At 47.0% G+C, this 26,948-nt stretch overlaps 1 protein-coding gene across 1 annotated transcript; it reads right to left on the reverse strand.

The window, feature by feature from the left end:
• Positions 1-5,833: 5,833 nt before the first annotated feature.
• On the reverse strand, positions 5,834-12,671 carry LOC124656931 (momilactone A synthase-like). Its single transcript, XM_047195578.1, has 3 exons — positions 12,372-12,671; positions 7,731-7,808; positions 5,834-6,634 (listed from the first exon to the last, which is right to left on the reverse strand). Exons 1-3 carry the CDS (start codon positions 12,669-12,671, stop codon positions 5,834-5,836), a joined length of 1,179 nt encoding a protein of 392 aa, XP_047051534.1.
• Positions 12,672-26,948: the final 14,277 nt, after the last annotated feature.

Consider the following 26,948-nt stretch of genomic DNA (forward strand, 5'->3'; position numbering starts at 1 on the left):
TTCACCTGAACATTATGAGATAAAGGTGGGGGATGCCCATCACTTATGTTGATGGTGGGTTTGTATTCTTGTAATTAAGTCTATTATGAGCATGACGAATTTCCTGAAGAACTAGATGGTGTTTGATTGATTGGACAAATATAATGTAAACATAACATAGAAAAGTGGGATCTGGTATTGGCAATAGGTTGCCAGCAGGAACCAGTAGTTTGACCATATTAGCTTAAAAACATATACGTTTTTAGTTTATTAATTTTGTGGTGTATTGTTGGTCGTGTGTTGTCAGCATTTGATAGAGAGGTAAAAACCAGACCCAGCAAAGGGTTGCAACCAGATGGCAACTATGATAAACCATCTTTTGTTTATCATGGTATGTACATAATGATTGTTTGTTTGGTGATCTCATAGTAACTACTAGATGGTACCCCGCACGTTGCTGCGGAAATTAGAGAACAAAATATTAAGCATTTTGCATACATCATATTCTCAGTGTAGTGGATAGTGCGTCCATGAAGGGGACAAAGAAGAACATATGTAAATGTAGAAAAAGAATGCCACTGAAACATCGGTTATATGAGGGTTTATATTTACATCCTAAAACACTTATGAGAATAGGATTTAAAGATTTACCAATAACTCATATGCTTAAAAGAAAAAACGCATATGATAGGGTAATGCCCACGGATATTATGTAACTGATAGGTAGAAGACTTTTATGAATGATCACAGGAAAAGATGGACGATGAAACATTAAGAAATAACAAAAAGGACAGGCATGACACTGGGGTCTACCATTCAGAAGTTATAGCAACATAAAGTGGAGAAAAATCCATCGAGTACAATAGCCTGATATCCTTCATGAGAATGCAACTATGGTAGACAACATTAAAAAAAGATGTGGTGTTATTTTAGACATGTGACCTTTGGAGCACCTAAACCAGAATGAATGGAAGAGATCAGAAGCAAAACAAAACTAAGAGAGAACTGGCAGCGGAGTCGTTGTAGACGCGTGCGCCCATGGCAGCCATGCCCGAGTCTTCCTGCAGCCCAATGAAGATGCAAGTATACCAAATAGAAGCTAGCATGCCAATTAAAACTTGATAGTTCAGAGAATACTACTCGTATACATACTTTCATGAGGTTAATTTACGCCAACATCTGCTGGCTGCAATCTGTTCAATAACAGGTGAGACACTTAAACTCAGAAAGGGAGATATATTTCTAAACTTAGTTATACTTAACCTTTTCTTTTCGAGTATGAATACCAAAATGATTCACCTTCCACTTCCAGTTCCTAAAATCTGGGAAAAGCTCATTAGTAATTTAAAGCGGATACGAGTTGTAGCCGAAGTAGATATATTTGTAGCATCAAACATTCAACCAATGGCATTTGCCAACTCCCAGAATTGGACACTACTGCATGTAACCTGTAGGCAACATAAGAGTATGTAATAAGCTTAAAATCCAGGGGCAAATAATAGATACTAATCAACAGGAATTAGCTAAAATTTCGTACCACAAATATTATTCAATTACTAAGCAATGCTATTCTCTACGGAAGCATAGCGAGAATCCATGTGAATGAGGCAGGCAGGGATATTGAGAAAATCTCAAAGTTTAACCACTTCAGCTTATACTATTTGCTGTCATCTCCTTAGAGAACATGTCTAGGAATTTCATCAGACACCTAGTTTGCATAAAACTACCAAAGTAGAATTAAGATAGGGGGCAGCTGGTAGACTGGAACAGCAGTAGACATACCAATGGGAAACAAAGAGAAAGTTGGAGAAAGTTGAAGGAGTGGCCTAACTCCCTAAACAATCACTACTGCATGTAACCTCTAGGCAACATAAGAGTATGTAACAAGCTTAAAATCCATGGGCAAATAATAGCTAAAATTTCGTACCACAAATATTGTTCAATTACTAAGCAATGCTATTCTCTACGGAAGCATAGCGAGAATCCATGTGAAGGAGTCAGGCAGGGATATTGAGAAAATCTCAGAGTTTAACCACTTCAGCTTATACTATTTGCGTAATCTTTCGATAATCCTCTGGTTGCAAACAGACTGCAAAATATCGGCGAATAGAACACTGGTCACCTGCTCGAAGGCTGCTAGACATGCATAATCGAGTTCCATTATGGTGACTTGCAGCTGGCAAGATTGTCAGTAATCTGTTTCTGATATGGAAATGTTGCCATGAGATGAATCCATCAAACAAAAATTACAGCTGAGAATTACCAAATTAAGTACATGATCTTGTACTCCTGCAGCAAGCAAGGTAGTTTTAGAGCTTTGTTTGCCTCTTTGGGCTTACTCCTCAAAGGGCAAGGAAAATATAGGTCCAAGTTAGAGGATAACCACCAAAATTCAATAACACCGGGAGATCATCAAACTTGATAACCAACAATTGTATATGTAGAGATGTATATAAATGTTGTCACTTGCAAATAATATAATATTTCAGCCTTCAGCATAAATTTTAACGCCAAACTCTTAGGTAAATGAAGATGTATAGGAGAACTTACATGCACTAAATTGATGGGCAGGCCCAGCGCATTGATGCAGGGACTTCCTGCCTTTCACAAATGGTAATGAATAATATGCAGATTACATGAAACATGAAATAGCAGAAAGGATTCATGATCAGTTATCTCATAATGTAAAGCATCCATTGGTATCTTCAGATACAATTTTTACAACAAATAGAACAATAGGAGGGTTCCACCATCATGTTTTTCGTTGCAGCGGGATTTATTTAGCGATTTATTGAAGAAAGGTCATATACATTTTTTAATGTTCATGAAATATTTGATTAAAGGGAGTTCATTGCAGGCTGAGAACTACGGCGTGGGCAACCACGACCACGACCACGGGAAACGGAATGGCTAGCAGGTTGAATATTTTCAGAGCTATCCATCTTTTGCGAACAGATACATGCTTATTTAAAAGAAGCAGGACATTTGCATTGGAATGAGTATAACCAATAAATTAACGCTCCACAATGTAAATTTGAAATTAATAGGAGGAGATTACAGTAAGCGTACCAATGGAAGAATGCACTGTGAATGATGAACAGCTGTATAAATTAATTCGAAATGAATTCCAAAAAAACCATAGGGCCTGGGGTAGCAGCGGAAATCCGGAGGCGTGGCAAATTCCGTACACGGAGATGAACCTGCACGTTGTATATTTTGAGAGCTATCCATCTTTTTAGGTAGAACATCTAATGTTCATATCACTTTAAATAAAATGGTTGCACATAATTACAAACAAAAAATAGGAGAAGTAACCACACAAACTTAAGATAATGATAACTGCAGAACTGAAACAACCTTCCCAAGGTAGCCAAAATCTATAGGTCAAAAATGTAAGTGTGCATAATACCTACACTATTTTTGTGTGCCTTTGAATAAAGTATGATTTGATTCAAGACATGACCGGATCATCCAGAAATATAGAGAGACATCATGAGCATGTTGGCTTATCACATAACTCAAGTAATCATCCAGAGAGAAAATGCAGACTGTGGTAATAAAATGAGATCAAAACGGTGATCTATTGGTGCATGTTAAATATAATGCCTAAAGAATGATGGTGGAAATAAACTTTTAAATATTCCCTAGATAGTTGACATAGGCCATCAGCAAATGTGGGCAAATGCTTTCATTTGATGTGTGAGCATCTGATTTTGAAACTCCAATTACAGTAGTACATGGGGACATTTTGTAGCACAACGTGAACATTTAAACTCCAACTAGATGGGGAAATTTTGTAGCACAATGTAAACATGCATACAAACAACGTATGTATCCTTTTGGAGGCGACAAAATACGTGATATATGTGATGAGTGTTAGTAGTGATAAAATATGCGGAGCATGTACAGTTTGCAGTCCAGAGGGCTCACCTTTTCAGAAGGCAATGTAGATATTGCAGTATCTAACCTTATGGACATGCATTGGCAATACAAACCACTCAGAGACACTCTAAATTAACACTGAACAAATGTAAATGTCAAATGAAGAGGAGGAGATTACAGTAGGCATGTACCAGTTGAAGATGTAGTGTACACTGTCGATGATGAACAGGTGTACAAATCAATCCGAAATCAACTCCAAGAAAACCGTAGGGCCTGAGGAAGCGGTGGAAATCCGGACGCGCGACAAATTCCGTAGGCCGAGATGAACCTGCTAGATTGGTAAGCTGGAGTGAGGGATTTAGGGATTCTAGAAAAGGAAGGAGGAAGAAGAATGGAGAGGGGTAGGTACCGGCGTTGAAGCAGCTGCCCGTGCTGGGTGCAGCGGCGTACTTTGCCCAGATCGCGTGCCTTTAAGACGGTGGCTGCAGATTAAATTTTCCAAGCCGTTTCTATTGTCTTCAAGGACGGATTTATTGTGTTGAATGCAGAGATTAGCATGAGAGCATACCCATTCCGACCGGTGGCGATGGACAAAGACGAACGGAGGAGGAGTCGTGGTGGGGGAGAGATCGCAAGGAAGACGAACAGAGGCGGAGCCGTCGTGGGGGAGAGTGGGCGAGGAAGAGGAAAAGAGTTGGCCGGCTGCTTTTTTCGCAAGTGAAGGTAGGTCGAATGGGGTCATGGGCCGGTGGCATCGGTCGGCCCATCTGAATCACGCGTGTGGATCTAGCGACGAAGGGGCTTCCGCCCGGCTTCTGCCGCGTCAGTCTGCCGAGCAAAATCTGCCGTGTCGGTCTGCCGAGCCAAATCGCGACGTAACGCTGTGGGGAGTTGAAAATTGTTAACCACATGACGAGGCTTGCTGTGAGACAAGGAAAATGGGATCATCTATTAAGAAAGAGAAGATTCCGTACCCAAGCCCACATTAGTATCATGGTCTAACGAATCTTAGTATGCATGAGCTAATACATGTCTTTGAGAAACTATCAATAACAATATTAGTATACAAACTAATCTTAGAGGCGATCTTACGGATATATTGTCGTTCATAATTTCACATGTGTAATTATATTTTCCTCCAAATCACAATACTTGGAACCAATATAGTTGTAGCATATAAACTTTAATTATGAATCAGGAAATGTAAATAATACGACTTTGTTATTGCATCTAGGGCATATTTCTTTCAGATGCAAGGTATTCAACAACATACACCAGATGTCATGAGTAAAAAAAGTTGCAAGGTGCTTGATACCTTGGTGCTCTTTGACAAAGCGCAGAACTCTACCATTGATAAATCATGGGCTCCCTCCAACTACAACATCACGATCAGTTACGGCAACCCGATTAGAGCTATGCTCATGGCACACTTGGACTTGTTGCGGGTGTGGATGCCAAGGCCTTGCAGGTGCTCACCGATGATGGCGATGGCTCCAATGAAATCAGCATCCGAGACCACCCAAGAGAGTCATACCTATGATGGTTGATACGTAGAATAGTGGTCATGCCAGCAAGGTTGGCATGGCTGCGGGGGAGGGGGGGGGGGTGGGGGGTGGGGGAGGTGGGTATGAGACAGGAGTCTACTATATGACTGCGTTCCTTTAGATCCCTGATGTAAGACACAAGGAATTCTCGGTCAACCGAGATATAGCAAAACCGAATAATTAAAAGGGTTTAGAAATCTACAAACTAATCCACACACTTCAATCCACATTTCGACGAATACATTCTGTTTCCAGTATCCAGGACCAGGAGAATCACGACACCCATGACCCATACAGTTACACCAAAGCACACACACTCATACATTTTGATGCTTACTCATGATCTTCCAATTGGTTAACCAGCTGCAGTTTTTGTACAAACCCTGACGAACAAATGCAAACCAACCTCACCTGTGGCCAATAACTACTCACTCCTGTGGCGTGGGCAACGGCAGGTCCATGTACTTGTAGGTGGTGAACCCGCCGTCCACCACCAGGTTGTGACCGGACACGTACTTTGCGTCGTCCGACGCGAGGTACACGGCCGCCCTGGCCACGTCCACCGCCTCGCACGTCGCGCCCTTGAGCTGACCGAGGCCCGCGACGATGGACGCCACCGTCGCCTCATCCGCGCCCCCGAGCATCTCAGCGAACTGCCGCACCACCATCGGCGTCGCGATCGCGTGCGGCGATATGCAGTTGACGCGGACGCCGTGCCGCGCGAGCTCCGCGGCGGCGGTTCTGACGACGCCGGCGATGGCGAGCTTGGACGCCGAGTACGGGTAGGAGCCGAGCCCGCCCATGAGGCCGCTGATGCTCCCCATGCAGAGGATGGAGCCGGAGAACGCCGGCGCCATGACGCGGGTCGCGTGCTTGATCCCCGCCAGCGTGCCGCGCACGTTCACGCGCATCACACTGTCGAACTGGCCCAGGTCCAGGCTCGCCATCTCCGAGGTGCCGGACAGAGAGCCCGCTACGCCTGCGCTGTTGAACATGACGTCGAGCCGGCCGTGCCTGGCCACTGCGGCGTCGACGGCTCCCGCGACGCTGTCCTCGACGGCAACGTCGCAGTGGATGAAGTGAGCATGCGGGCCAAGCTCCTCAGCTGTCTGCAGGCCTAGCTGGGAATTGACGTCGGCAAGAACAACGGATGCGCCCTCCTGGATGAACTCGTGAGCCGTTGCCTTGCCGAGCCCGCTAGCCCCTCCTGTTATCAGGGCAATCTTCCCCTCAAGCCTGCACATAAATTAGGTTGCTCGAGTCACAACTCACAACTGGCCATGGATGCAATCCGTAACATTGTCCTTGTTCTTTTAGATGAAATTCGACAATTGCGGGAAGTAGTAGAGAAAGTGTGGTGAAAATATCTTTAGCTATTATTAGGTGAAATCTAACTATGAGGCCAAAATGAGTAATCAAATGTATTATGTATGCAGAACAATTATAGTAGTAGGTAGCTGAATCAACTTAGAAAATTTTGAGTTCTAAGTTGGATGCTATTTTTATTTAGTTCCGATGGTTCTTAAAGGTGATCTAGAAATTGCTATTCCCCTAGTGAATTGAGAAATAGTAAAACCCAATGTATTGCATCTACAATGAGAAGTAACATGCATGTTCCGAAAATTGTATGATAGAGGTTTCATTTTATATACTCCCTCCGTTCCACGAAGGTTGTTTCAGATTTCTTAAAATTTAAATGCATCGGACAACCTTCATGGAACGGATGAAGTAGTATCTCCATCTAAAAATAAATGTGTCACCTAAAAAAAATAAGACACTTAAATATAATGAAGTTGGACTTTCTTTTGTCCACGGTAATCTGAAAACCTAATACAGATCGGATGGAGTATTATTTTAAGCCTCCGAGCATGTAAGGTTGGTACTACAGTGCAAACAAAAAATAAAGAAATAAAGAAATATTTTTGACAAACACCAGTTATATATTTCGGACATGCATGCAACCGAAAGTTGTGATTGCCGCATTATGTAATGGAAAAGGTGTCGGGTTACAGCACAACAAAATCCAGCATTCGCGTGCATAGTTTAACATAAAGGTTCTTGCTATTTGCAAAAGCTGTTGAACACTGTCTCGCGCTGGCTCGCTTTTTGGAAACAGCAGTGCGCTGTTCTTGGAAGCTGCCGAGCTTCCAACTCGCTACCAAACGTACTTGCACATGCCTCTCTCTCTCTCTCTCTCGGCAATAACAAAATATTTGAACAGATCGATCCGATGTTTGTGCATGGTCTCTTGTCTAATTACCAATTGCAAAGCTAGCTCTAATGCCTACAAAAACTTGCAGCAGCGCTAGTGTTTTTCCCCCTTACCTCCCATCCACCGCCGTTGATAGCCACCGGCCGGCGCCTGCACTGCCGACCAACTTCAGCTTTGAGGCCGCCGCTCTCCTAAAAGCCAAGAAAATAGCAAGTCAACATTTATCATAATTCGACAACCTAGAATCAGTTCTTTGTGGTGTGCATGTCAAACGAAGTTCAGTCTGCCTTCAGCTAGAGAACACGAAATTAACCAGAAAGAGCGATGCGCGGAGAAATTAAGCGAAGTACCTGGCTTCAATGGCGAGCCGGAGAATCATCTGCACCTACAAGCGAGAGAGCAGAGAGGGGATGGGGTTGTTGTTTCCGTCCTGTATGTGTGACAGTGTGAGAGGATGGTGGTCTGCTGGGAGCTTCTTAAATGAAACCGATCGAGCGGGACCCTTTCTCATGGGACAATTTAATATGGTGTGCTCTGTAATGTCCTCTCCTGGTCCATATTACTTCTTTATTTGATTTCCTTTACGTGTGGGCAACCCTAGGAAACCCTGGCTGATGTTTAGTTCATTTTCTTTCACATTTTCAAACTCCACTCCCGGTATAGTAAAAAAAAAATAATGAAATAGCCTCAAACCATGAAAACGTATTTGCACACTTTTACTTCTCTTTGAACACAAAGAGGGTTTAAGAAAAACTAAAATGAAATCTTGGATGGTCTTCTCGCCCTGCTTGGTCGTGGTTTCTCGGAGTAGTCAGCGTAGTCGACGACCTCAGTGTTGGGTGTTCTATGCTGGACATATTATATAATTGTAATTAGAGTTGTAGGTTTTTTAAAAAAAAAATCGGGTTGTCATCGGGAAAAATAACTTAGATTAGTAGCATGCATACTTTTATTCTCATATCCAAGCGGTGTTTCGGTCCTCCCACATTGTCTCAACTCACTCCATACTGCTACCTTCATTATCGTTTTGTTACCTTCATTATCGTTTTGCTTCATACCCTTGCCAGTCGAAACTTCATCATGCTCAACATTTTGCTCTTCTCGGAAAATCTCATCAAGACCACGACCTAAGATCAAGCTTCACTTGGGTGGCTTAATGGCAGAATGGTATCTATTCAAGGATATTACATCTATTTTTCAATGCAGCAAATGCCCTATCAATGGCGACTCCAAGGATAGAGTTTGGCATGGGCTTAACACGGCAGATTCTACAGGGGTAGCTTAGGAGAGTCGTGAGGCAGGGATGACGTGGGCATCTTCGGATCTAGAATAGCAAGACATGTGGTTTCCCCATTTTTGGCCCCTCTCATGGAGGCTGTTGTGTTTCTGTTGAATATTATGTATAAGTTGGGTTACGGTAGGACTCTGAGTTGTAGTACGTATGAATATGTTACAAGTAGTGTTCGAGTAGGACTCTACTAGCATGAGCCTCCTATATTGTGTGGGGGGGAGGGCACCACATGTTATAACATATGACGACTTGATATCAGCGGATGCGCAAGGGGAGCTGGCGGCTTGTGCCGACGAGCAAGGCGGTCGGTGCAATGATATCAGTCGGGAGGATCGCTTGTAGTCATGCCCCGCATTGTAGGCAAGTTTTTCGAACTGCGTTAACAAATCTCGAGGTCGTCATCATGCTATGATTGCTTGGTCCTCAATAGATCGACTACACATCTACCACGACAATAAGTGGTATCAGAGCGGGTTAAAGGCTGCTCCGTAAAATTGAACTAGAGGAAGAAATCGGAAGAATCGCCGCGACAAGATAGTTCGTCGAATCGGACCGGACAATCGTGGACAGGCTTTGTAAGAGCAAGTACAATAAGTTCTAGTCAGACTATAAGGATTAAAATAATATATTGTTGCCTAGTTGGAGGAGAGAGAGGAGGAGAGAGAAGAGAAGTGAGCTCTCATATTGTTGCAAGAATCAGCTCTAACACGTGCTCCTAGGCACTTTGTGAGAGTGAATGGTGAGTCATGCACTGATAAAAGTAGTACAATTCTATAGCTCACTACTACCTCCATCCCAAGGAATAAGGCGCATGCGTATTCCAAGACGAACTTTGACCATAAAAATTGAGCAACAAAATCTTGGTTATATTATATGTAATTAGTATCGTTGGACTCGTATTAAAAAATACTTTCTAATGATGTTAATTTCATACAAACAATCTTTATTTATTTAAAGTAATTCTTAGTCAAACGAAAAGCACGTAAAATGAGGGCGCCTTATTCTTTGAATCGGAGGTAGTATTACACATGTTGGCTATATGTTAGCTACAGATAACATGGCACATGGCTTATAGCCAACAATTGGCTCTACTATAAACTTGCTCTAAGACTACTCACAATGGGAAATATCATACACTAGTATCATGCACATGATACCATGATACTAGTTTATGATACTACCCCCACAATGCATAGTATCATACGATAATATCATAGTATCATCATATTTAATGTTTTGCAGAATCTCGATGCAAATTAGTGTACATGATGTATTTGCTATTAGGCTGGCTATAGTGCAAAGTATCATATAGTGGTATCATCCATATGATACAAGTCTATGATACTACCCTATAGTGGTTAGTATGATCTAGTAGTATCATAATCTCATGATATTTAATTATTTATAGAATCTCAATGCAATTGTATGTATAGGATGTATTTGACATTAAATTTTCTAGTTTCACGTGCTATGATACAGTATCATATTATGAAACCACTAGGAAATCTCCTCTCATTAATTATAGCGCCACATCAGATTTTTTCCAAGGTGGCATGCATGATACTCCTTATGATACTAGCACTATGGCTAGCCTTAAGTATTCTAGTTTTAAGTGCTATGATACGGTATCATATTATGATACCACTCACATCTCTCACCTCATTAATTGGTACGTTACATCAGATTTTTGCCAACATGGCATGCATGATACTACTTATGATACACTTATTGTGGCTAGTCTAACCAAATCGAACATTTGCAGGCCTAAAGCCGAAAACAAAGCACTTAATTTGGGAGAAGCGGTCGGTGAAGTTGATCTACATCAACTGAGACTACTAGAGCAGCGGACATCGGAAACAGCAAAGCGGCAGACCCGATCGGAGGCGAGCTTGCGGTGGCAGCGACATCAGATTGGTCGCGAGATCGATTTGGGCCGTGACTCGTGAGTCCGGAGAAGCGGCTAACACGTGAGGCCCCGGTAGATGTGCATGTGTAACCCGAGGCTAGGCTCAAGCCACTGTCGCAAGAGCTATCCCTAAGGGCATTTCTAGCGGGGTGACCCATCGGGTTCTGGCCTGTCTGAATCGGTTCGCGCGGATAGGCGGACCGGTCGCGCACGGTCCAGTAGGGTGACTCGAATGGACCAATCCGTCCGACGCGATCCGTCGGCTCACCAAATTTGGGGAACTGATGCGTCTGCATGGACGCTGCACGGACAACACGCATGCCGTGGGCCCGCTTGGAACAACACGGCAACAGAAAGCTGACCGGTGGCGGCGGCCTTGGGCATCAAAGTCGTCGCTGACTACTATGATTGCCGCTTCAGCTCCTGTGTCGGCATTGAAGCCGATGCCGGCAGAAGCTACGCGTGTCTGTGACGGCATTGATGACCAAGGGTACTTAAACCGGCCCATGTGCCTGCCTCTCCTCCCCCACTCCCACGGCCCACTCCATTGCCTGCAAGCCATCACAACCCACTGTCGTCGGCGAAGAAGATGCACTCTCGCTGGCGATGAAGATGCCCAAGTGGCTCAAGTAGACCGCCAACAACCACGAGGCGGGGTCCTTGTCCCGCCGACGCCATCGGGATTACCCACCTCGGCGCAACCCTACGCGAGCTCGCAATCTCCTGCCGCTCCCACAAGCGGAACATTTCTTCGGGCCTAAAGCCCCCGTAGCCCGCACTCTCGTCTCCTTGCAACAATTGGGGTGCAACAGATGTCACGTGTCATTGCATGAGGCACAACGACAGTGGGCGTAGGGTGGCCCCTTGCTGCCACCGTGGTGTCTCCCTACCACATGGGTGGCATCTGAAAAGGGGGAGGATCCTTGTGCCGCCAGCGCCCACAAACGGGCAGGCACTATGTAGGAGATGCGCCCATGGATGGGCGGGCCCACAAACCGAGTGTATCGTGCTGATGTGCACACCGGCATGGAAGACGGGCAACCACCCACAATCTAACTGTGGACCAACGGAAACGGATCAAACGGACCGAATAGGTCATCATTTTAGGTCAGCCCCACTTGAGATGCCCTAAGAGCATCTCCACTCGCCGTCCCCAAAGGCCCCCGATAGGCCTTTGGGGAGTGTCGTCGCCAAAATTTGCGCCCAACTACGGCCTCCAAATTAGGTTTTCAGCCAGCGCAACCCAAATCTCCATCCGGCATCCCAGGCCGAACCCAGTAGAAAGGAAGGCTAGTAGGGGTGCCGGCGCTCCGCGTATTGGTGGGAACAAAGTGGGAACAAGGCGCAGGAAATGCCTCCTAGCTGTGGACCCGGCTCGTCAGTGTCGGCGGAGTCGTCTTCCTCCTCGCCTTCCGTGCCCGTAAAAGTTTGCGGCTTGATCAATGCCTGCTCGTCTTCAACGACTGCTCGCCTTCATGGGGCACACATCGGCGTTAATGCTCGCCAATGCCCCCCCTCGACGCCATTTAAACCCACTGCGCCGCTTCCTCGCCACACATTCCAGCCAGCCACAGCTTCATCCTCGCCGAGCAAACCGTCGCCCTCCTCCATCTTCTCCAGCACTAGCACCCTCGCCATGGACCACTGCGAAGGAGACGGCGCTGCTGCCAACGGCTTCTGCCACCGTTGGCTTCTCGTCGGCGAGGAGCGTGCACTGTGGACGGCAGGGTACCCCGTCCCCCTGGGCATGCGCTGTTCATCGGGACCCACAGGCTGGCCACACCATGTGCTGGCGCGGGGCAGCACCAGGCCGCGCCAAGGCCTGGTGTGGGGCCCCTGGCCCTCCACTTGCTCCATCCTCTGCCATTCCACTCACTCACCCGAGAAAACACATCCCCATTGCTTAAACCCGTGTTCTTGCTGTTCTTTGTCGTGAATTTTTGATCTCCTTGCTTAGCCCATATTTCCCGCTGAAATTTGAAGCATTTGCTCTCCGGTATGTGACTCCTTCGATTATCCAAGTAGAATTTTGTTTGATGGAGTATTTCTTGAGTATTTTTCTACTTTACATGACATGTAAAGTGAGCTTGCATGCTTGCATTTTGATGGGATAAGCTGTTTTGATGCATGTTTAGTCCTCTTATAAGTCTTCATAGTGTTCTCCTTCATTTGTTTGTCTTAAAATCACTTTTTATGAGGTTTGTTAAAAAAATCAGAGATGGAAGGCAATGCATACCAACTCAATCAACATGAATTGGAGGTGAATGAAGTCATGAAGATTGATACGTCTCAAACGTATCTATAATTTCTTATGTTCCATGCTAGTTTTATGACAATACTCACATGTTTGACATACACTTTATATCATTTTGATGCATTTTCCGGCACTAACCTATTAACAAGATGCCGAAGCACCAGTTCATGTTTTCTGCTGTTTTTGGTTTCAGAAATCCTACACAGGAAATATTCTCGGAATTGGACGAAACAAAAGCCCACGGTCTTATTTTCCACGGAGCCTTCCAGAACACCGAAGAGGATACGAAGAGGGGACGCGAGGCGGCCACACCATAGGGGGGCGCGGCCCCACCCCTGGCGCGCCGCCTTATGGGGTAGGCCCCTCGAGCGTCTTCCGACTCTGCCCCTTCGCCTATATAATCTCTCCATCGCGAAAACCCTAGTACCGAGAGCCACGATACGAGAAAACATACTGAGACACCGCCGCCGTCAATCCCATCTCGGGGGATTCTGGAGATCGCCTCCGGCACCCTGCCGGAGAGGGGAATCATCACCGGAGGGCTCTACATCACCATGCCCGCCTCCGGACTGATGCATGAGTAGTTCATCCTTGGACTATGGGTCCATAGCGGTAGCTAGATGGTTGTCTTCTCCTCTTGTGCTATCATGTTTAGATCTTGTGAGCTGCCTATCATGATCAAGATCATCTATTTGTAATGCTACATGTTGTGTTTGTTGGGATCCGATGAATACGGAATACTATGTCAAGTTGATTATTGATCTATCATATATGTGTTGTTTATGATCTTGCATGCTCTCCGTTGCTAGTAGAGGCTCTGTCCAAGTTGATACTTGTAACTCCAAGAGGGAGTATTTATGGTCGATAGTGGGTTCATGCCTCCATTGAATCTGGGACAGTGACAGAAAGTTCTAAGGTTGTGGATGTGTTGTTGCCACTAGGGATAAAACAACAATGCTTTGTCTAAGGATATTTGTATATTTTACATTACGCACAGTACTTAATGCAATTGTCTGTTGTTTGCAACTTAATACTGGAACGGGTGCGGATGCTAACCCGAAGGTGGACTTTTTAGGCATAGATGCATGCTGGATAGCGGTCTATGTTCTTTGTCGTAATGCTCTAAGTAAATCTCATAGTAGTCATCATGATATGTATGTGCATTGCTATGCCTTCTCTATTTGTCAATTGTCCAACTGTAATTTGTTCACCTAACATGCTATTTATCTTATTGGAGAGACACCATTAGTGAACTGTGGACCCCGGTCCATTCTTTTACATCTGAAATACAACCTATTGTCATCATTGTTCTCTGTTGTTCTTTGCAAACAAACATCATTCTCCACACCATACGTTTAATCCTTTGTTTACAGCAAGCCGGTGAGATTGACAACCTCATTGTTAAGTTGGGGCAAAGTATTTTGATTGTGTTGTGCAGGTTCCACGTTGGCGCCGGAATCCCTGGTGTTGCGCCGCACTACACTCCTTCACCAACAACCTTCACGTGGCCTTCATCTCCTATCGGTTCGATAACCTTGGTTTCTTGCGAGGAAAACTTGCTGCTGTACGCATCACACCTTCCTCTTGGGGTTCCCAACGGACGTGTGTTTCACCCGTCATCAAGCTATTTTTCTGGCGCCGTTGCCGGGGAGATCAAGACACGCTGCAAGGAGAGTCTCTCACATCCAATCTCTTTACTTTGTTTATTGTCTTGCTTTATTTTATTTTCTGTCTTGTTTGCTTTCTTTATATCAAAAACACACAAAAAATAGTTACTTGCATTTACTTTATTTATCAGATTACCTTAGTTTATTTCATTATGCTTTTTCCTAAGTTCACTTTGAAAGATATATCAGTAGGGCGTGGGTCTATCATGTGGAAGAGATAATATAGAAGATTTTTTCACTCATGTTAGTAAGGTTAAAGATTTTGAAGATAGATCCTTGGTGGAAGTTGCTCCTAATTATGAAATTGCTACTCCCTCTTTAGTGCACATGTTGGAAGCTAGATTTGTTAATCTTAATCCTATAATGCAACACATGTTTCTTACACTCTGTGATATGGAAGAAGGAGAGAAGAAAGATTTTTTTATAGAAACCCTTCTTAAAGAATTTGGTGATGTAGCTAGAGAAGCTAGAAAAGTCTTTATTCAACATAAGATGCTTGGCTTTTATACCAATTTTGCAAATACCCTTGAAAAGATGGAAAAAGATAGACTAAAGTACACTAATAAGCCAATTGTGAGGGGGGGACTAAAATACCAATACCTTATAAGCTCATAGGAATGCATGAGGCACTAGAAAAGAATTTTGATTGGATTGTTCCTAAAAATTTATTTGAGGAGGATAGTGACATAGGCACCCCCAATGGACCTGCCGAAGATGGTACCCGGGATTTACTGAAGGCCCACGACTCGAAGGATAAGGAGAATCGGAAGCCCAAATTACTATTAAGGAAAGCTAGAGTTGTATTAGGAAGTAATACTTGTAATCTTGCGGGATGGGTTGGAAACCCTCCCGGACTCTGTAACTTGTGTATTACGAATCGCTCGGCTCCGCCTCCTATATAAGGGGGAGTCGAGGGACAAAGAAAGCATCGATTCATTGTCTTACAAACCCTAGTTTTCATATCGTCGAGCACTTTTCGGCTGAAACCTTCGAGATCTACTTGCCCTCTACTTCCGACTAAAACCCTAGTCTACAACTTGTAGGCATTGATAAGTTAATCCCTTGTCAATTGGCGCCGTCTGTGGGAATTAGAGGTGTCAAGGATCCGATCTCGATGGCACGTTCAAGATCGTCGACTTCGTCAGCCGCAAGCAACGCAATGGACAGAGGTAAACAGATCGAAACTGGTCTAGTTGATTTTGTACCTCACCCGCCCTCCCGTTTGGATGCATATGCGTATCTTGAGGAGCCCATGGAGATGACGTTTGGAAAGTTCCACTTCCGCGTCGAGAAAGAAGGAGCGTATCGTCGGGATTATCGGCGGTCGATCCTGATTTTTCGAGTTCAGCATCATCAATTGAGTCAGGCGACGAGGAGACTTCATCGCCACGCTTCATCAGCACCAGGGCGAGTGAAAAACTCGTCAAGATCTTCAGCGACATGTCCTTCGAGTCATCTGCGGACTCCTATATAAGCGATGACTCAAGCGACACCGACAGCTTCAACTTCATCGACAAATCCATCACCGTTGGAAAAGTCTTCACCAATCTCTATGATGGTGTCACCAAACCCGACAAAGTTCAGAATCCAAAATATCATCAGATCTACGCAATTGGAGAACCAAGCCGGACAGAACCAGCAACGTCAGAGGCTTTCGACGATGTGGGAAATCCATATGTCGATCCCGCAGATCTCGCGCGAGGTTTGGGAACAAAATATATCAGAATAGGAACACGAGAGATGGTGCGATTTCCGCAGGCCGTATGGGATCGAGTCGCAAGAGCTATCGATGGTACAGAACCAATGACCATTGCGGCAACACCTGAGGAGTCACAAGCGTATCAATATAGGCTCGCCCGTATCAGGAGGGAGCTCGAGAAACAGAAAATCGAGTTGGACGAGGAGGCGGGAAGCGGCCTCCGCATCAAGCGAGCGAAGGGCGAGCTAAGTCGACATTCGGGAACTTCGGGAGATAGTCACAGGGAAGCTCGAAGGAGAGCGATATCCCGTCTGCAAAATATACCTGAAGCAGAGAGAGAAAACTTAGTTCAAAACCTCGACATGTCTTTTATGTCAATCGACACGAGGGGGAACATTATTCCCAAAACACCGGAAGCTGGGTGTATGGCGACGCAAGCATTTATCCTCGCAAATAGGCCACCTCCCGGAGATCCAAGAGAAGCATTGTACAATATGGCCATGGCAGGAGTCGGAGTTATGGGGACAACATTCGTAACTCCGCCTCCTGAAGGATCAGCAAGGCAAAATAGTCCACGACCCGCTGCAGCAGCACCAGGTCCCGAGAGAACAAATGGAGCACGAGACACAGCAGCACAAGCACGGGTGGACAGAGCAAGACAAAATATAAGGGAACATCGACACTCCCCAGAGATAGATGACGAGGATATGTGTGGGATGCCATGCTTTACAAGGAGGGTCCGGAAAACTCGAGTTCCTTCAGGGTTTAAATTACCTGACAATTTCAAAAAATTCGACGGCTCCGCAAGATCCGGAGGATTGGCTAGTCGATTATCTCGAGACGGTGAAGGCGATAGGAGGAACTAGAGCAACAGCCATGCAAAGCATCCAAGTGCATTTGAGTGGAGCAGCAAGATCTTGGATAAAGAAGCTTCCCCCGGGTTCCATCGACGTACTGGGATAGTTTTGAGGATGTGTTCGTCAAGAACTTCCGATCTACTTGCAAAAAACCCGCGTCATTAGAAGAGTTGAGATCGTGTCGACAAAAGCACGATGAGTCAATGAGAAAGTACATACAAAGGTGGAACATCATTAAAAACTCGGCAGAGAATATATCTGACGAGAGAGCGATTGATGCGTTCGTAGCAGGAATTCGACGAGGAGACTTTGTCGAGGACTTGGGGAGAACTAACCCAAAGACAGTATCAGCATTGATGGAGATATCAAACAGGTGGGCACATGGAGAGGATGTTGTTCACAATAAACGGCACAGGTCGCCCGACGAGGACCGCAGTCGAAATTTCCAAAATAGGCGACGATTTTCTCGGCAGTACTCGAGTTATGACGCTCCTGGTCAAATCTCGGCTGGGTTTCATGCAAGCGCTGGAGGAGGCAATAGAGATGACTATCAAAGGAGTAATGACCAGCGAGGCGACAATAGAGATGATTCTCGAAATAACAGGCAGAATAGTGGGCCAAAGTTCCAGAGACCTTTCGTGTCCCCCGAGGATATGATGAACGGGCCGTGTCAGATGCATTTTTACGTCGACAATATGGAAAAAGACAGTCAGGACATCTGCAGAAAGACTGTCGAAATTTTCAAGCAATGCTAAGATTCGCAGGACAAGCCAACGCTCAAGCGACAAATAGAAATCCTCAAAGGCCCAGGAGCGAGATCCACTTGCCACCTCCTCCCGCAATTACGAACGAAAATCGACACCAGCTCAGAATAGCGGCAGCGCCACACCCACCTCCATATGTTGATCCTAACTCCAACGGTGCGGTCTCGATGATTCAGAAGGGTAGGCCGTCCAATAGAGCTCATAAAGTAATCTCGCGACAAGTGTTCATGGCAGAGAAGATGCCTCCACCAACGACCGAGTACCTAAATTGGTCAGGGCAAGACATCGGCTTCACAATTGCGGACCACCCGCAGCAAGTTCCTCGACCAGGGCAATCAGCACTTATCTTACCAGCAGTAATTGCCGGATTCGACGTATCTCGAGTGTTTATAGATGGCGGCAGCAGTTTAAACCTTATGTATGCAGATACACTAAGGAAGATGAACATCTCCCTAGCAAATCTGAAACCAACCGATACACGTTTCCACGGTATCACACCAGAGAAGCCAAGTTACCCATTGGGAAAGATCAATCTCGACGTTCAGTTTGGAACCCGAGAAAATTACAGAATAGAAAGGCTTGAGTTTGAAGTCGTGGATTTTCCATCGCAATATCACGCTTTGTTGGGACGACCAGCATATGCCAGGTTTATGGCAGTACCACATTACACATACTTGTTATGGAGGCTACCTGGACCTAAGGGACCAATCACAGTCAAAGGAAGCTTCGCGTTAGCTGATAAGTGTGATAAAGATTTTCATCGACTGTCAGAAACTTTCGGGATGCAAGCAGAATACATGGCATCAAGGCTCATGACTGATTATGATGTACTGCCAGATGTAGGGAGGCCTAACAAAGAGCCAACCTTTAACACCGCGAAAGATTCCAAGGAGGTGCAGATTCACCCGACGGATCCGAAGAAAACGACGTCCATCGCGACAGACATGGACCTCGCATAGGAAAGCGCGCTCGTCGAGTTCCTCCATGAGCACTGGAAAATCTTCGCATGGTGTCCAGCTGACATGCCAGGAGTACCCAGGGAACTGTTATCACCAGAATTTGACCAAGTCAGAGGTGGGCTGCGATCAAGATGACCGGAAGATATCTATACATGAAGGAAGACGTGGATCGGCCTTTTATACCAAGCTGGGCTTAATTGCCCGTGTATACGTAACATATTAGATCTATTTTAGTTTAGAGATAGAATATTAGTCGTGCACGGTTTAGTGCACGCCCACATTAGAAAGTCCGCTGGACTATAAATATATACCTAGGGTTTATGGAATAAACAACAACTCACGTTCAACCCCAAAAACAAACCAATCTCGGCGCATCGCCAACTCCTTCGTCTCGAGGGTTTCTATCGGGTAGCGACATGCGCCTAGATCGCATCTTGCGATCTAGGCAGCACAAGCCCCACGTTGTTCATGCGTTGCTCGTCATCGAAGCGCTTTTGATGGCGAGCAACGTAGTTATCATTAGATGTGTTAGGGTTAGCATTGTTCTTCGTTTAAGCATGCTTACGTAGTGCAACCCTTGCATATCTAGCCGCCCTCACGCCTATCTCAGGTGTGGGGGCGGCACCCCGCTTGATCATTATTTAGTAGATCTGATCCGTTACGATTGCTCCTTGTTCTACAAGGATTAGTTTAATATCCGCAATAGTTTGGCCTTACAATGGGGGGAGGATCCGAGTGGCACGTAGGGTGGCGTTCGCAAGTCCTAAACGGGATGTTCCTAGAATCAACTTCATGTTGGTTTTCCGGCCTTGTTTAGGATCGGCTTACGAGCACCGTGCGTGGCCGCAAGGCCCAACCTCGGAGTAGGATGATCCGGTTATGCGGTGAAAACCCTAAATCGTCGTAGATCTCATTAGCTTCATCTTGATCAAGCAGGACCGCCAAGTATTCGTGCACCCCGTACGGATCATGGGTGGATCGGCTCTTTGAGCCGATTCACGGGATAACCTCGAGAGCCGATCGAGGCTCGTATTTAATGTTTACATGTATGCCCCGCAGAAACTAAGCGAGGCAACCTCATCACCTTCCCGACCGGGTATAGGTCAGGTGGCACGCCCTTGCACTTCGCAACGCCGCGTGTGACCGAGAAGAGCATTGCGGGCCGTCGCTCGGAGGGGTCTCGGCCAGCCGCAGCTCTAGGCTCCCCCGGCTCTACGAGTGTTGACAAGGCCGCTGCCCGCCGGTGGGTTTTGGCGATCAACACATTCACGGCACGCCCGGTGGGACAATCGTCTACATCAACCACATCGCCATCTACATCTGAGATGGCGGACGGCACGCCAGTCACCTACGAGGATCTGCCTGATGACCTAAAGAAGCAATACGACGAGATCAAGGCCACCCTCGAAGCCGACCTCATCGGCTCATATCGCAGAACCCGTCCGCATGGCGTCACGCGGAAGGAGTTCTCACCGGAAGGCGCACTCGATGAAGTGGACCTGTCTGTCCCGTCAGAGGAACGTACCAGGGCCGTACGCCACGAGATTGGTGGCATGGTGGCCCACTCGTTGCGCCTCCATTCCGAGAGCCTGGTGAATACTTTGGAGCATGTTGCCGTTCGGATGATCAGGGAGGTCATGAAGAATCAGCACTCTTTGTTAGAGTCAGCTCTCAGAACCTACCAAGGAAAAGTGCCACTCCAGCCCCGCTTGCCGTTGTCGCGCACATCGGCGACACCGAGAGCGCATAATTCACCGGCGCGTGCCGTTGACGGGATTAACGGTACTCACCCTGGAGGTGCCAACCAGGACATCCGTTCAACATCAACATGATAGAACTGGGGCACCCCCTTGATGGAGATAAAGGCGAGGGCAACTGCTCCTATGGCAAAGACAAGGAAGAGGCTGCTCCATGTGATCGGCCCCGACACCGCCAGAACGTCCTGGTGATGATCAAGGTAGAAGCCGACGCTGGTAATCGGCCCGCTGTATCCGTATCGCCCGCTCTCCCAGTATGCGGAGTCGACCTCACGGGTGACGGGAAGGCTGGGGTACGGGTTCACATCAGGTGATGAGCTAGAGGAAGTTGACATCGGTCCTGGGGATAAGCCTCGACCTACTTTTATCAGCAAGAAGTTAGATCCGCAGCTCAGGGGACAGATGATAGCCCTGTTAAAGGAATACCCGGATTGCTTTGCATGGGATTACACGAAGATGCCTGGTTTGGACAGGAGCATCATTGAGCATCGCCTCCCCACGAAGAAAGGATTTCGGCCGTTCCAACAACGAGCACGTCGGATGAGGGCCGAGATTACGGAAGAAGTCAAGAAGGAGATTGAGAAAATGTTGGCCGCCGGATTCATCGAGGCCATGCAGGTATGCTTGAGTGGATCTCCGAGTATAGTTTCGGTGGAGAAGAAAGACGGCCGATGGCGCGTGGCCATCGATTTCCGAGATCTTAACGAGCTACCCCAAAGGACGAATATCCGATGCCCGTGGCGGAAACATTGATAAACGCCGCTGCTGGCCACAAGGTGTTGAGCTTCATGGATGGCAACGCCGGTTATAATCAGATTTTCATGGCTCCGGAAGACATACATAAGACCGCATTCAGAGTACCAGGGGCAGTAGGCTTGTTCGAATACGTGGTCATGACCTTCGGGTTGAAGAATGCTGGTGCAACGTACCAGCGAGCCATGAATTATATATTTCATGATCTGATCGGCAAGTTGGTGGAGATCTATATCGACGACGTGGTGGTCAAATCGGTATCCATGGAGGGGCACTTGGACGATCTACGGCGCGTCCTAGAACGGACTCGGAAATTCGGGCTGAGGATGAATCCGAAGAAGTGTGCCTTTGGCGTAACGGCTGGTCAATTCCTAGGTTTTACGGTTCATGAACGGGGAATTGAGATCGGCCCGAAAAGTCGGGAGGCGGTGCGTACCATGCAGCCGCCGACCACGAAAAGGAGCTTCAACGCCTCATCGGCAAGATCAATTTCGTCCGGCGGTTCATCTCTAATCCGTCGGGACGAATCGAGCCGTTCATGGCGCCGGTGAAGACCAAGTCTGACGACGAGTTTCACTGGGGGCGAGAACGACAACGGGCGTTTGATGAAATTAAGCGATATCGACAACGCCGCCTGTGCTAGTTCCGCCCCGAGCAAGACGAGGCCATTCTACATCTACCCGTCGGTAGGCTGATACGTCCATCGCTTCGGTAGTGGTGCAACTTTACGACGGCGTTGAAAGAGTCGTTTTCTACCTCAGCAGAAGGATGCTGGACGCGGAGACAAGATACCCTGAGGTCGAGAAACTTTGCCTCTGTTTATTCTTCACTTGCACCAAGCTCCATCACATCCTTCTGACGGCGGAGATCATCGTCATCTGTAAATCGGACGTCGTCAAACACATGTTGTCGGCCCCTGTCTTGAAAGGCCGACTCGGTAAATGGATGCTTGCGTTGTCAGAATTTGAGCTCCGGTACCAGCCTGCGAAGGCAGTTAAGGGCCAAGCGTTAGCCGATCTCATCGCTGAACGGATCAGCACCAATATAGCAGCACTATCCATTCGTGCATGGGCTATGTTCTTCGATGGATCGGTTTGTGACGGTGGGTGCGGCATTGGCATCCTGCTCGTATCGCCTCGGGGGGGCAGAATACTCCTTCTCCATCAGATTATCTACCCCGTGCACCAACAACGTAGCAGAATATGAGGCAATACGTAAAGGGATGGAATTGTTATTGGAAGCTGGAGCTGAAGCTGTAGAGCTCTTCGGAGACTCAAAGTTGGTGATTAACCAGCTCACGGAGGAATATAATTGCGAAAGCGAATCGCTGTTCCCATATTGGGTGGAATGCCGTGAGTTGATGACACAGTTCCGGTACATCAACTTCAATTGGATCCCAAGGTCCCGGAATACCGATGCCAACAATCTCGCGCAAATGGCGTCAGGCTACATAGATATAGCCGACGGAGCGGAAGTTCAGATACAATTCCTGGAACAGAATGATTGGAGAGCCGAGATCTTCGATTATTTGAAAGATTCGGCTCGGGGGGCACCTAAACGGGTAAGATACAGAGCCATGAAGTATGTCCTTATAGGAGACGACATGTTCTACAGGACATTAGAAGGATTGCTACTCAAGTGCCTAGGACCGACTGAGTCCAATCGGCTCTTACATGAGGTGCATGAAGGCGCATGTGGAACGCATCAGTCGGCTCATAAGATGAAGTGGTTGATCGAGCGATCGGGGTTTTATTGGCCCACTATGCTTGAAGATTGCTTCAATTATTACGGGGGTGCCAAGCATGTCAGATGTTTGGAAAAATTCAGATGGTGCCAGCATCAGCAATGAACCCCATCATCAAGCCTTGGCCGTTTCGGGGGTGGGGCATGGATATGATCGGCAAAATCCATCCGGCATCAGGTAAAAAACATGAATGGATTTTGGTTATCACGGATTACTTCACCAAGTGGGTAGAGGCCGTCCCTATGAAAAAAGTAACATCAGAGGACGTGATCAAGTTTGTGAAAGAACACGTCATTCATAGGTTTGGAATTCCCCAGACTATCACGACCGATGGAGGTTCGGTCTTCACTTCTAAAGAATTCAGGAAGTTCTGTGATGATATCGGGATTAAACTGATCCGATCATCCCCATACTATGCTCAAGCTAACGGACAGGCCGAGGCGTCCAATCAAAGCCTGATCAAGCTGATCAAGAGGAAGATTGACGAGAACCCTCGGGATTGGCACGAGAAGCTATCGAAGCGTTATGGGCCTACCGCATGTCGTGTCATGGAGCTATAAAGACCTCGCCGTACCGGCTTGTCTATGGACGGAGGCCGTATTGCCCTGGGAAATTACGGCTGGATCAAGACGCGTCACATTTCGGAATGATCCGACGAGCTGAAGAATATGCGGCTTTGATGAGCGACACTATTGAAGACGCAACGGAACTCGGGCTTTGGTCGTTGGAGAAGATTAAGGAGAACAAAGCCGGGGTGGCTCGTGCTTACAACAAAAAGGTTAGACCAAAGGAGTTTCAAGTTGGTGATCTTGTGTGGGAAGGCTGTGTTGCCATTGGGAACCTGGGATAAGGCATATGGCAAATGGTCTCCTAATTGGCACGGCCCGTACAAAGTGGTCCAGGCCTTGAAGGGTAATGCGTACATGCTGGAGGAATTGAGCGGCGAAAAGTTCCCCGTGGCCGTTAATGGTCAACACCTCAAGAAATATTTCCCAAGCATGTGGGATGATGGACAGTAAGATGTGGGGGCCGATTTCATAATCGGCCAGTGAGAAATAAATATATACATCAGAGCCGATGCACAGGCATCGACTTGAGAAAACGTATGGAGATTAACAGTATGCAAGTATAGCCGATGCACGGGCATCGACTTCAGAGAACAAGAGCCGATACGCTGATATCGACTTTAGCGAAGTAAGTTTATACAACAGTTTGGCCTCAGACAGCAAGATGAGCCGATATTTTACCATCGGCTCCCGGTACGACAGCTTCATTCGGCAATCGACAAGGGAGCGAAATTAGTTGAGGAATTTTCTGATCCGTTAAGGGGATTTCTTACAAAGAAAGAGCCGATTGCTTGGGAAGGAAGAACAAAAGAAGGGTCTATTGACCAATCTACTATTGCTAGGCCTATACTAGTAGATCTTAATCTACGGGCCGTCGCTTCCTTCGTCGTCGTCCTCGGAACTCTCATCGGCACTACTGCCGACGGGGTCCTCGTCGCTGCTCCCGTAACCCTCCACGGGAGCTTCGTCTTCGTCTTCATCGTCGCTGCTGTCGTCATCCCACCACATGCGGAGGCGCTTCGCTGGCGGGTAACCCTCGAGGGAGTCGTCGTCGTCATCATCGTCTTCCTCTTCCTCTTCTTCAGAGGTGGGGCAGCCGTCCCGGGGAGCTGGGTCGTCCTCACTCTCCGACTCCGAGTTCCCCGACGGCGAGGAACCGAAGATCTTCGTCCCCGCCGGTCGGAGACTGGTCGTCCTCGGACCGGACGGAGGAGGCATGGTCTTCCAGGTCCCATGCTTCTGGGGCGCGGATATCTGGTGGCGTCTCGCGGGAGGAGGAGGACCCGTAGGAAAGCTCGGAGGAGGAGTCGTGGAAGACCGACGAGGAAGAAGAAGAAAAGGAAGACATGGCTGTGGGAGTTTGGGGGTTTTTTGGTGCCGATGGCCAGAACAGAGCAGGATGGTAAAATGGCGAACTGCTCAGAGCGGTTAAATAAAAGGGGGCCACGGTAAAAACAAAATTCAATGCCACAGCAAGTTTCGAGGAGGCGGTACTCAAAAACAACGGTCAAATCGTGCGGAGCAATGGTTACCTGCTCTGCCATGACCCGACCGGACGAAAAATGCTGCAATGGTTCTGCTCTGCCATGACATGACCCGACGAAAGAAAAACGTAATGATTTTGGAAATATCATTTCCAAAACCAGGGGGGCATGTGTTATCACCAGAATTTGACCAAGTCAGAGGTGGGCTGCGATCAAGATGACCGGAAGATATCTATACATGAAGGAAGACGTGGATCGGCCTTTTATACCAAGCTGGGCTTAATTGCCCGTGTATCTGTAACATATTAGATCTATTTTAGTTTAGAGATAGAATATTAGTCGTGCACGGTTTAGTGCACGCCCACATTAGAAAGTCCGCTGGACTATAAATATGTACCTAGGGTTTATGGAATAAACAACAACTCACGTTCAACCCCAAAAACAAACCAATCTCGGCGCATCGCCAACTCCTTCGTCTCGAGGGTTTCTATCGGGTAAGCGACATGCTGCCTAGATCGCATCTTGCGATCTAGGCAGCACAAGCCCCACGTTGTTCATGCGTTGCTCGTACTTGAAGCGCTTTTGATGGCGAGCAACGTAGTTATCATTAGATGTGTTAGGGTTAGCATTGTTCTTCGTTTAAGCATGCTTACGTAGTGCAACCCTTGCATATCTAGCCGCCCTCACGCCTATCTCAGGTGTGGGGGCGGCACCCGCTTGATCATTATTTAGTAGATCCGATCCGTTACGATTGCTCCTTGTTCTACAAGGATTAGTTTAATATCCGCAATAGTTTGGCCTTACAATGGGGGGAGGATCCGATGGCACGTAGGGTGGCGTTCGCAAGTCCTAAACGGGATGTTCCTAGAATCAACTTCATGTTGGTTTTCTCGGCCTTGTTTAGGATCGGCTTACGAGCACCGTGCGTGGCCGCAAGGCCCAACCTGGAGTAGGATGATCCGGTTATGCGGTGAAAACCCTAAATCGTCGTAGATCTCATTAGCTTCATCTTGATCAAGCAGGACCGCCAAGTATTCGTGCACCCCGTACGGATCATGGGTGGATCGGCTCTTTGAGCCGATTCACAGGATAACCTGAGAGCCGATCGAGGCTCGTATTTAATGTTTACATGTATGCCCTGCAGGAAACTAAGCGAGGCAACCTCATCACCTTCCTGACCAGGTATAGGTCAGGTGGTACGCCCTTGCACTTCGCAACGCCGCGTGTGACCAGAAGAGCATTGCGGGCCGTCGCTCGGAGGGGTCTCAGCCAGCCGCAGCTCTAGGCTCCCCCCGGCTCTACAGTGTTGACAAGGCCGCTGCCCGCCGGTGGGTTTTGGCAGTCAACAGGAACTTGCCCCTCGGGACATCACATACGAGAAAAGAAAAGCAATAAAGTCGCAAATTTTACCGGACTTCATCGCAGAGTGGATGGAGTTACAAAATACAGGACCCCTAGATTTGTCGAGAACTTGGACTATGAACTTCGACGGGTCCAAGAGACTAGAAGGAGCTGGAACAGGAGTGATACTAATATCACCTGAAGGCGACAAGTTAAAGTATGTCTTACGGATGACGTTCCCAAACACGTCTAACAATGAGGCAGAATATGAGGCTCTCATACACGGGAT

The sequence above is a fragment of the Lolium rigidum genome, chromosome 5 (genome assembly GCF_022539505.1).
Source record: "Lolium rigidum isolate FL_2022 chromosome 5, APGP_CSIRO_Lrig_0.1, whole genome shotgun sequence".
NCBI classification, from domain to species: Eukaryota; Viridiplantae; Streptophyta; class Magnoliopsida; order Poales; family Poaceae; genus Lolium; species Lolium rigidum.